The following is a 12500-nucleotide window of genomic DNA, read 5'->3' as shown; positions in this document are numbered from 1 at the left end:
ACTGACTGTCTCTGACTGACTGACTGTCTCCGACTGTGACCGACTGACTGACTGTCTCTGACTGTCTCTGACTGACTGACTGACTCTGACTGACTGACTGTCTCTGACCGACTGACTGACTGTCTCTGACCGACTGACTGTCTCTGTCTGTCTCTGACTGACTGTCTCTGTCTGACTGTCTCTGACTGTCTCTGTCTGACTGTCTCTGTCTGACTGTCTCTGTCTGACTGTCTCTGTCTGACTGTCTCTGTCTGACTAGCTCTATCTGACTGTCTGCCTGACTGTCTGCCTGACTGCCTGTCTGTCCGTCCCCACCTGGCAACCATCTTGGCCCCGTCGATGCTCTGCGTCTCCCTGACAATGCGGACAGCGTCTTCGGGGTTGTTGAGGTGTTCCAGCAACACCCGGATCACGTTGTCCCAGTCCCTGGCACTCTCATAGGCCTGAGCCGCCTCCTTAAACCTGACAAACACAATATTATCCCAGTCCCTCCCAATGTCTCCTTAAACCAGACAAACACAATATTATCCCAGTCCCTCCCACTGTCTCCTTAAACCTGACAAACACAATATTATCCCAGTCCCTCCCACTGTCTCCTTAAACCAGACAAACACAATATTATCCCAGTCCCTCCCACTGTCTCCTTAAACACAATATTATCCCAGTCCCTCCCACTGTCTCCTTAAACACAATATTATCCCAGTCCCTCACACTGTCTCCTTAAACCAGACAAACACAATATTATCCCAGTCCCTCCCACTGTCTCCTTAAACCAGACAAACACAATATTATCCCAGTCCCTCACACTGCCTCCTTAAACCAGACAAACACAATATTATCCCAGTCCCTCCCACTGTCTCCTTAAACACAATATTATCCCAGTCCCTCCCACTGTCTCCTTAAACCAGACAAACACAATATTATCCCAGTCCCTCCCACTGTCTCCTTAAACCAGACAAACACAATATTATCCCAGTCCCTCCTTAAACCAGACAAACACAATATTATCCCAGTCCCTCCCACTGTCTCCTTAAACCAGACAAACACAATATTATCCCAGTCCCTCCCACTGTCTCCTTAAACCTGACAAACACAATATTATCCCAGTCCCTCCCACCGCCTCCTTAAACCTGACAAACACAATATTATCACAGTCCCTCCCACTGTCTCCTTAAACCTGACAAACACAATATTATCCCAGTCCCTCCCACTGTCTCCTTAAACCTGACAAACACAATATTATCCCAGTCCCTCCCACTGTCTCCTTAAACCAGACAAACACAATATTATCCCAGTCCCTCCCACTGTCTCCTTAAACCAGACAAACACAATATTATCCCAGTCCCTCCTTAAACCTGACAAACACAATATTATCACAGTCCCTCCCACTGTCTCCTTAAACCTGACAAACACAATATTATCCCAGTCCCTCCCACTGTCTCCTTAAACCAGACAAACACAATATTATCCCAGTCCCTCCCACTGTCTCCTTAAACCAGACAAACACAATATTATCCCAGTCCCTCCCACTGTCTCCTTAAACCAGACAAACACAATATTATCCCAGTCCCTCCCACTGTCTCCTTAAACCAGACAAACACAATATTATCCCAGCCCCTCCCACTGTCTCCTTAAACCAGACAAACACAATATTATCCCAGTCCCTCCCACTGTCTCCTTAAACCAGACAAACACAATATTATCCCAGTCCCTCCCACTGTCTCCTTAAACCTGACAAACACAATATTATCCCAGTCCCTCCCACTGTCTCCTTAAACCAGACAAACACAATATTATCCCAGTCCCTCCCACTGTCTCCTTAAACCAGACAAACACAATATTATCCCAGTCCCTCCCACTGTCTCCTTAAACCAGACAAACACAATATTATCCCAGCCCCTCCCACTGTCTCCTTAAACCAGACAAACACAATATTATCCCAGTCCCTCCCACTGTCTCCTTAAACCAGACAAACACAATATTATCACAGTCCCTCCCACTGCCTCCTTAAACCAGACAAACACAATATTATCCCAGTCCCTCCCACTGTCTCCTTAAACCAGACAAACACAATATTATCCCAGTCCCTCAGACTGCCTCCTTAAACCAGACAAACACAATATTATCCCAGTCCCTCCCACTGTCTCCTTAAACCAGACAAACACAATATTATCCCAGTCCCTCCCACTGTCTCCTTAAACCAGACAAACACAATATTATCCCAGTCCCTCACACTGTCTCCTTAAACCAGACAAACACAATATTATCCCAGTCCCTCCCACTGTCTCCTTAAACCAGACAAACACAATATTATCCCAGTCCCTCCCACTGTCTCCTTAAACACAATATTATCCCAGTCCCTCCCACTGTCTCCTTAAACCAGACAAACACAATATTATCCCAGTCCCTCACACTGTCTCCTTAAACCAGACAAACACAATATTATCCCAGTCCCTCCCACTGTCTCCTTAAACCAGACAAACACAATATTATCCCAGTCCCTCCCACTGTCTCCTTAAACCAGACAAACACAATATTATCCCAGTCCCTCCTTAAACCTGACAAACACAATATTATCACAGTCCCTCCCACTGTCTCCTTAAACCTGACAAACACAATATTATCCCAGTCCCTCCCACTGTCTCCTTAAACCAGACAAACACAATATTATCCCAGTCCCTCCCACTGTCTCCTTAAACCAGACAAACACAATATTATCCCAGTCCCTCCCACTGTCTCCTTAAACCAGACAAACACAATATTATCCCAGTCCCTCCCACTGTCTCCTTAAACCAGACAAACACAATATTATCCCAGCCCCTCCCACTGTCTCCTTAAACCAGACAAACACAATATTATCCCAGTCCCTCCCACTGTCTCCTTAAACCAGACAAACACAATATTATCCCAGTCCCTCCCACTGTCTCCTTAAACCTGACAAACACAATATTATCCCAGTCCCTCCCACTGTCTCCTTAAACCAGACAAACACAATATTATCCCAGTCCCTCCCACTGTCTCCTTAAACCAGACAAACACAATATTATCCCAGTCCCTCCCACTGTCTCCTTAAACCAGACAAACACAATATTATCCCAGCCCCTCCCACTGTCTCCTTAAACCAGACAAACACAATATTATCCCAGTCCCTCCCACTGTCTCCTTAAACCAGACAAACACAATATTATCACAGTCCCTCCCACTGCCTCCTTAAACCAGACAAACACAATATTATCCCAGTCCCTCCCACTGTCTCCTTAAACCAGACAAACACAATATTATCCCAGTCCCTCCCACTGTCTCCTTAAACCAGACAAACACAATATTATCCCAGTCCCTCCCACTGTCTCCTTAAACCAGACACAAACACAATATTATCCCAGTCCCTCCCACTGTCTCCTTAAACCAGACACACACAATATTATCCCAGTCCCTCACACCGCCTCCTTAAACCTGACACACACAATATTATCCCAGTCCCTCCCACTGTCTCCTTAAACCAGACAAACACAATATTATCCCAGTCCCTCCCACTGTCTCCTTAAACCAGACAAACACAATATTATCCCAGTCCCTCCCACCGCCTCCTTAAACCAGACAAACACAATATTATCCCAGTCCCTCCCACTGTCTCCTTAAACCAGACAAACACAATATTATCCCAGTCCCTCCCACTGTCTCCTTAAACCAGACAAACACAATATTATCCCAGTCCCTCCCACTGTCTCCTTAAACCAGACAAACACAATATTATCCCAGTCCCTCCCACTGTCTCCTTAAACCAGACAAACACAATATTATCCCAGTCCCTCCCACTGTCTCCTTAAACACAATATTATCCCAGTCCCTCCCACTGCCTCCTTAAACCTGACAAACACAATATTATCCCAGTCCCTCCCACTGTCTCCTTAAACCAGACAAACACAATATTATCCCAGTCCCTCCCACTGTCTCCTTAAACCAGACAAACACAATATTATCCCAGCCCCTCCCAATGTCTCCTTAAACCTGACAAACACAATATTATCCCAGTCCCTCCCACTGTCTCCTTAAACCTGACAAACACAATATTATCCCAGTCCCTCCCACTGTCTCCTTAAACCTGACAAACACAATATTATCCCAGCCCCTCCCACTGTCTCCTTAAACCTGACAAACACAATATTATCCCAGTCCCTCCCACTGCCTCCTTAAACCAGACAAACACAATATTATCCCAGTCCCTCCCACTGTCTCCTTAAACCAGACAAACACAATATTATCCCAGTCCCTCCCACTGTCTCGTTAAACCAGACAAACACAATATTATCCCAGTCCCTCCCACTGTCTCCTTAAACCTGACAAACACAATATTATCCCAGTCCCTCCCACTGTCTCCTTAAACCTGACAAACACAATATTATCCCAGTCCCTCCCACCGCCTCCTTAAACACAATATTATCCCAGTCCCTCCCACTGTCTCCTTAAACACAATATTATCCCAGTCCCTCCCACCGCCTCCTTAAACACAATATTATCCCAGTCCCTCCCACTGTCTCCTTAAACACAATATTATCCCAGTCCCTCCCACTGCCTCCTTAAACACAATATTATCCCAGTCCCTCCCACTGTCTCCTTAAACCAGACAAACACAATATTATCCCAGTCCCTCCCACTGTCTCCTTAAACCAGACAAACACAATATTATCCCAGTCCCTCCCACTGCCTCCTTAAACCAGACAAACACAATATTATCCCAGCCCCTCACACTGTCTCCTTAAACCAGACACAAACACAATATTATCCCAGTCCCTCCCACTGCCTCCTTAAACCAGACAAACACAATATTATCCCAGTCCCTCCCACCGTCTCCTTAAACCAGACAAACACAATATTATCCCAGTCCCTCCCACTGTCTCCTTAAACCAGACAAACACAATATTATCCCAGTCCCTCCCACTGTCTCCTTAAACCAGACACACACAATATTATCCCAGTCCCTCCCACTGTCTCCTTAAACCAGACAAACACAATATTATCCCAGTCCCTCCCACTGCCTCCTTAAACCAGACACAAACACAATATTATCCCAGTCCCTCCCACTGTCTCCTTAAACCAGACACACACAATATTATCCCAGTCCCTCACACCGCCTCCTTAAACCTGACACACACAATATTATCCCAGTCCCTCCCACTGTCTCCTTAAACCAGACAAACACAATATTATCCCAGTCCCTCCCACTGTCTCCTTAAACCAGACAAACACAATATTATCCCAGTCCCTCCCACCGCCTCCTTAAACCAGACAAACACAATATTATCCCAGTCCCTCCCACTGTCTCCTTAAACCAGACAAACACAATATTATCCCAGTCCCTCCCACTGTCTCCTTAAACCAGACAAACACAATATTATCCCAGTCCCTCCCACTGTCTCCTTAAACCAGACAAACACAATATTATCCCAGTCCCTCCCACTGTCTCCTTAAACCAGACAAACACAATATTATCCCAGTCCCTCCCACTGTCTCCTTAAACACAATATTATCCCAGTCCCTCCCACTGCCTCCTTAAACCTGACAAACACAATATTATCCCAGTCCCTCCCACTGTCTCCTTAAACCAGACAAACACAATATTATCCCAGTCCCTCCCACTGTCTCCTTAAACCAGACAAACACAATATTATCCCAGCCCCTCCCAATGTCTCCTTAAACCTGACAAACACAATATTATCCCAGTCCCTCCCACTGTCTCCTTAAACCTGACAAACACAATATTATCCCAGTCCCTCCCACTGTCTCCTTAAACCTGACAAACACAATATTATCCCAGCCCCTCCCACTGTCTCCTTAAACCTGACAAACACAATATTATCCCAGTCCCTCCCACTGTCTCCTTAAACCAGACAAACACAATATTATCCCAGTCCCTCCCACTGCCTCCTTAAACCTGACAAACACAATATTATCCCAGTCCCTCACACCGCCTCCTTAAACCTGACAAACACAATATTATCCCAGTCCCTCCCACTGTCTCCTTAAACACAATATTATCCCAGTCCCTCACTCCCCCTCCTTAAACCAGACACACACAATATTATCCCAGTCCCTCACTCCCCCTCCTTAAACCAGACAAACACAATATTATCCCAGTCCCTCCCACCGTCTCCTTAAACCAGACAAACACAATATTATCCCAGTCCCTCACTCCCCCTCCTTAAACCTGACAAACACAATATTATCCCAGTCCCTCACACTGTCTCCTTAAACCAGACAAACACAATATTATCCCAGTCCCTCCCACTGCCTCCTTAAACCTGACAAACACAATATTATCCCAGTCCCTCCCACCGCCTCCTTAAACCAGACAAACACAATATTATCCCAGTCCCTCACTCCCCCTCCTTAAACCAGACAAACACAATATTATCCCAGTCCCTCACACCGCCTCCTTAAACCTGACAAACACAATATTATCCCAGTCCCTCACACCGCCTCCTTAAACCAGACACAAACACAGAGAGAGAGAGATGGTCCCTACTTGCCGTCCACCTCCTTGGCCTTGGCGTACTGCAGGTGGATCTTCGGAGAGGAGACCTGAGGAAGTAACTCTCCTACTTTAGACCTGAGAGAAGGTTGTAAATATCAGAGAGAGTATGTGAGAAGGGTTACACCTACGGGTATAATGTGTGTGTGTGTGTGTATACACTGTATGTATGTATGTATGTATGTATGTGTGTGTGTGTGTGTGTGTGTGTGTGTGTGTGTGTGTGTGTGTGTCTCACCAGTTCTTGCAGCGTATGTAGACTGAGGCAGCCTTGTCATAGTACTGTCCCTTCTCATACAACTGAGCTGCTTCAGAGAACTGCTGCAGAAACACAACAACACAGACAGAGAGGGAGAATTAGACCGATACCCGCTAATTATCAAACTCCAGAAAAGAGAGACGCTAAATTCTACAACCACCTAAAAGGAAGAGATTCCCAAACCTTCCATAACAAAGCCATCACCTACAGAGAGATGAACCTGGAGAAGAGTCCCCTAAGCAAGCTGGTCCTGGGGCTCTGTTCACAAACACAAACAGACCCCACAGAGCCCCAGGACAGCAACACAATTAGACCCAGCCAAATCATGAGAAAACTAAAAGATAATTACTTGACACATTGGAAAGAATTGACAAAAAAACTGAGCAAACTAGAATGCTATTTGGCCCTAAACAGAGAGTACACAGTGGCAAAATACCTGACCACTGTGACTGACCCAAACTTAAGGAAAGCTTTGACTATGTACAGACTCAGTGAGCATAGCCTTGCTATTGAGAAAGGCCGCCGTAGGCAGACCTGGCTCTCAAGAGAAGACAGGCTATGTGCACACTGCCCACAAAATGAGGTGGAAACTGAGCTGCACTTCCTAAACCCATATTTATGTTTATTTATTTCCCTTTTGTACTTTAACTATTTGCACATCGTTACAACACTGTATATAGACATAATATGACATTTGAAATGTCTTTATTCTTTTGGAACTTCTGAGTGTAATGTTTACTGTTAATATTATTGTTTATTTCATAGAGAGAGAGAGAGAGAGAGCGAGAGGGCGAGAGAGAGAGAGGGTGAGAGAGAGAGAGAGAGAGAGAGAGAGGGCGAGAGAGAGAGAGAGAGAGAGGGCGAGAGAGAGAGAGAGAGGGCGAGAGAGAGAGGGCGAGAGGGCGAGAGGGAGCGAGAGAGAGGGCGAGAGGGAGAGAGGGCGAGAGAGAGAGAGAGAGGGCGAGAGAGAGAGATAGAGAGAGGGCGAGAGAGAGAGAGAGGGGGCGAGAGGGCGAGAGAGAGAGAGAGAGAGGGCGAGAGAGAGAGAGGGCGAGAGAGAGAGAGAGAGAGGGCGAGAGAGAGCGAGAGAGAGGGCGAGAGGGAGAGAGGGCGAGAGAGAGAGGGCGAGAGAGAGAGCGAGAGAGAGAGGGCGAGAGAGAGAGAGAGAGGGCGAGAGAGAGAGGGCGAGAGAGAGAGAGGACGAGAGAGAGGGCGAGAGAGAGAGAGGGCGAGAGAGAGAGAGGGCGAGAGGGCGAGAGAGGGCGAGAGAGAGAGGGCGAGAGAGAGAGAGAGAGAGGGCGAGAGAGAGAGACAGAGACAGAGAGAGAGAGAGGGCGAGAGGGCGAGAGAGAGAGGGCGAGAGGGCGAGAGAGAGAGAGAGAGGGCGAGAGAGAGAGAGGGCGAGAGGGCGAGAGAGAGAGAGAGAGGGCGAGAGAGAGAGAGAGGGCGAGAGGGCGAGAGGGCGAGAGAGAGAGAGGGCGAGAGAGAGAGGGCGAGAGAGAGAGGGCGAGAGAGAGAGAGGGCGAGAGAGAGAGAGAGAGGGCGAGAGAGAGAGGGCGAGAGAGAGAGGGCGAGAGAGAGAGGGCGAGAGAGAGAGAGGGCGAGAGAGAGAGAGAGAGGGCGAGAGAGAGAGGGCGAGAGGGCGAGAGAGAGAGAGAGAGGGCGAGAGAGAGAGAGAGGGCGAGAGGGCGAGAGGGCGAGAGGGCGAGAGAGAGAGAGGGCGAGAGAGAGAGGGCGAGAGAGAGAGGGCGAGAGAGAGAGAGGGCGAGAGAGAGAGAGAGAGGGCGAGAGAGAGAGGGCGAGAGAGAGAGAGGGCGAGAGAGAGAGAGAGAGGGCGAGAGAGAGAGAGGGCGAGAGAGAGAGAGAGAGGGCGAGAGAGAGAGAGGGCGAGAGGGCGAGAGAGAGAGGGCGAGAGGGCGAGAGAGAGAGAGGGCGAGAGAGAGAGAGAGGGCGAGAGAGAGAGGGGGCGAGAGAGAGAGGGCGAGAGAGAGAGAGGGCGAGAGAGAGAGAGGGCGAGAGAGAGAGGGCGAGAGAGAGAGAGGGCGAGAGAGAGAGAGAGAGGAGCGAGAGAGAGAGAGGGCGAGAGGGCGAGAGAGAGAGGGCGAGAGGGCGAGAGAGAGAGAGGGCGAGAGAGAGAGAGAGAGGGCGAGAGAGAGAGAGGGCGAGAGGGCGAGAGAGAGAGAGGGCGAGAGAGAGAGAGGGCGAGAGAGAGAGGGCGAGAGAGAGAGGGCGAGAGAGAGAGGGCGAGAGAGAGAGGGCGAGAGAGAGAGAGAGAGGGCGAGAGAGAGAGAGGGCGAGAGGGCGAGAGAGAGAGGGCGAGAGGGCGAGAGAGAGAGAGGGCGAGAAGAGAGAGAGAGGGCGAGAGAGAGAGGGGGCGAGAGAGAGAGAGGGCGAGAGAGAGAGAGGGCGAGAGAGAGAGAGAGAGGGCGAGGAGAGAGAGAGAGGGCGAGAGGGCGAGAGAGAGAGGGCGAGAGGGCGAGAGAGAGAGAGGGCGAGAGAGAGAGAGAGAGAGAGAGGGCGAGAGAGAGAGGACGAGAGGGCGAGAGAGCGAGAGAGCGAGAGAGAGGGCGAGAGAGAGAGAGGGCGAGAGGGCGAGAGAGAGAGGGGCGAGAGAGAGAGAGAGAGGGCGAGAGAGAGAGAGGGCGAGAGAGAGAGGGCGAGAGGGCGAGAGAGAGAGAGGGCGAGAGAGAGAGAGAGGGCGAGAGAGAGAGGGGCGAGAGAGAGAGAGAGGGCGAGAGGGCGAGAGAGGGCGAGAGGGCGAGAGAGAGAGAGAGGGGGCGAGAGGGCGAGAGAGAGAGAGGGCGAGAGAGAGAGGGCGAGAGAGAGAGAGGGCGAGAGGGCGAGAGAGAGAGAGGGCGAGAGGGCGAGAGAGAGAGAGAGAGAGAGGGCGAGAGAGAGAGGACGAGAGGGCGAGAGAGCGAGAGAGCGAGAGAGAGGGCGAGAGAGAGAGAGGGCGAGAGGGCGAGAGAGAGAGGGCGAGAGAGAGAGAGGGCGAGAGAGAGAGGACGAGAGGGCACGAGAGCGAGAGAGCGAGAGGGCGAGAGAGCGAGAGAGAGAGAGGGCGAGAGAGAGAGGGCGAGAGAGAGAGAGGGCGAGAGGGCGAGAGAGGGCGAGAGGGCGAGAGAGGGCGAGAGAGAGAGAGAGAGAGGGCGAGAGAGAGAGAGAGAGGGCGAGAGAGCGAGAGAGGGCGAGAGGGTAGAGAGTGATAGACAGATACCTTCATGTTCTCCAGTATAACTCCACAGTCTTTCTTCAGGCCTCTGCTGGGGTGAGAGATGGCCTGGGCAGCGCCTCTTCTGATGTCACCCATCCTGATTGACATCCTGGCCACACCCCCCTGACATGCCTCATCATGCTCCTGGAACCACACAGAGAGAGAGAGAGAGAGAGAGAGAGAGAGGAGAGAGAGGGTGGGAGGAGAGAGAGAGAGAGAGAGAGAGAGGAGAGAGAGGGTGGGAGGAGAGAGAGAGAGGGTGGGAGGAGAGAGAGAGAGGGTGGGAGGAGAGAGCGAGAGGGTGGGAGGAGAGAGAGAGGGTGGGAGGAGAGAGAGAGGGTGGGAGGAGAGAGAGGGTGGGAGGAGAGAGAGAGGGTGGGAGGAGAGAGAGGGTGGGAGGAGAGAGAGGGTGGGAGGAGAGAGAGGGTGGGAGGAGAGAGAGAGGGTGGGAGGAGAGAGAGAGGGTGGGAGGAGAGCGAGTGGGTGGGAGGAGAGAGAGAGGGTGGGAGGTTTTAACCCCTTTGATACAGAAAATAAAGCTTGTATGGAAGAAAAAAAACTACAACCCACACTGCAGAGGATAGTAGTGACTTACCTTGTTGTTGTGGGTTATGCCTTTCTCATAGAGAGACAGAGCATTCACATAGTCTCCACTATAGAGAGAGAGAGAGAGAGAGAGGGCGAGAGAGAGAGAGAGGGCGAGAGAGAGAGAGAGGGCGAGAGAGAGAGCGAGAGAGAGAGAGAGAGAGGGCGAGAGAGAGAGAGGGCGAGAGAGAGAGAGAGGGCGAGAGAGAGAGAGAGGGCGAGAGAGAGAGGGCGAGAGGGCGAGAGAGAGAGAGAGAGAGGGCGGGAGAGAGAGAGGGCGAGAGAGAGAGAGAGAGAGAGAGAGAGAGAGAGAGAGAGAGAGAGAGAGAGAGACAGAGAGAGAGACAGAGACAGAGACAGAGAGAGAGAGAGAGAGAGAGAGAGAGAGAGAGAGAGAGAGAGAGAGAGAGAGAGAGAGAGAGAGAGAGAGAGAGAGAGAGAGACAGAGAGAGAGAGAGAGAGAGAGAGAGAGAGAGGGAGAGAGAGACATAGAGAGAGAGAGAGAGAGACAGAGAGAGAGGGAGAGAGAGGAGAGACAGAGAGAGACAGAGAGAGAGACAGAGAGAGAGACAGAGAAAGAGAGAAAGAGAGAGAGAGAGAGAGAGAGAGAGAGAGAGAGAGAGAGAGAGAGAGACAGAGAGAGAGAGAGAGGGAGACAGAGACAGAGACAGGGAGGGAGACAGAGACAGAGAGAGAGAGAGAGAGAGAGAGAGAGAAATCAAAAACTAGAACATTATATAAAACTAAAAGTATATGTGTGTGTATTTGTGTGTGTATGTGTGTGTATTTGTGTGTAACTCACATGAACTCCAGTTGAACAGCGTACTCCTTTGATATGAAAGGTATCTGGTCCTCAGCCAGTCTCTTAGCCAGCATCAGAGCACTGTCCCAATGCTGTAGGTCCCTCCTCATCTAATACACAGTGTTATCAAACCTGATTCAATTATACACACACACAACGTCTTTTCAAACCTGATTCAATTATACACACACACAACGTCTTTTCAAACCTGATTCAATTATACACACACACAACGTCTTTTCAAACCTGATTCAATTATACACACACACAACGTCTTTTCAAACCTGATTCAATTATACACACACACACAAACGTCTTATCAACCCTGATTCAATTATACACACACACAACGTCTTTTCAAACCTGATTCAATTATACACACACACAACGTCTTATCAAACCAGATTCAATTATACACACACACACAAACGTCTTATCAACCCTGATTCAATTATACACACACACACAACGTCTTATCAAACCTGATTCAATTATACACACACACAACGTCTTATCAAACCAGATTCAATTATACACACACACACAAACGTCTTATCAACCCTGATTCAATTATACACACACACACAACGTCTTATCAAACCTGATTCAATTATACACACACACAACGTCTTATCAAACCTGATTCAATTATACACACACACACAAACGTCTTATCAACCCTGATTCAATTATACACACACACACAACGTCTTATCAAACCTGATTCAATTATACACACACACAACGTCTTATCAAACCTGATTCAATTATACACACACACACACAACGTCTTATCAAACCTGATTCAATTTTATCAAACCTGATTCAATTATACACACAATGGACAATGTCACGACTTCTGCCGAGGCTGCCTCCCCTCCACCGGCTTACTATAACTACTGCCGATCCATTTATCATCACTCCATTAGTCTTGTCTTCAATCACACACACACCTGGTCCTTATTCCCTCATTAGTCATGGTATAAGTGTTCCCTCTGCTTCCTTGTCTGTGTGGGTGATTGTTTATTGTGGAGGTTAGTGAAGCTCGGTGGATCTTGTGTATTGTGTATCGACAGGAGTATTCTCCTGTGTGCCTGTTTTTGTGCCCTGG

The 12500-nt window shown here is 49.2% G+C and overlaps 1 protein-coding gene across 1 annotated transcript in view; it reads right to left on the bottom strand.

The window, feature by feature from the left end:
* Positions 1-12500, bottom strand: part of LOC311121689 (WD repeat-containing protein 19-like) — a gene marked incomplete at both ends in the record, with an annotated part of 33467 nt that overhangs the window by 18955 nt on the left and 2012 nt on the right. Inside the window, 6 exons of the mRNA XM_084196147.1 lie at positions 316-462; positions 6524-6607; positions 6768-6850; positions 10006-10146; positions 10598-10655; positions 11390-11499. Coding sequence (XP_084052273.1) covers positions 316-462; positions 6524-6607; positions 6768-6850; positions 10006-10146; positions 10598-10655; positions 11390-11499 — 623 coding nt within the window. The remainder of the gene's footprint in view (positions 1-315; positions 463-6523; positions 6608-6767; positions 6851-10005; positions 10147-10597; positions 10656-11389; positions 11500-12500) is intronic.

The sequence above is a fragment of the Coregonus lavaretus genome (genome assembly GCF_964263955.1).
Source record: "Coregonus lavaretus genome assembly, contig: HAP1_SCAFFOLD_5766, whole genome shotgun sequence".
In the NCBI taxonomy this organism is placed as follows: Eukaryota; Metazoa; Chordata; class Actinopteri; order Salmoniformes; family Salmonidae; genus Coregonus; species Coregonus lavaretus.
This window is presented reverse-complemented; position numbering and strand designations above follow the sequence as displayed.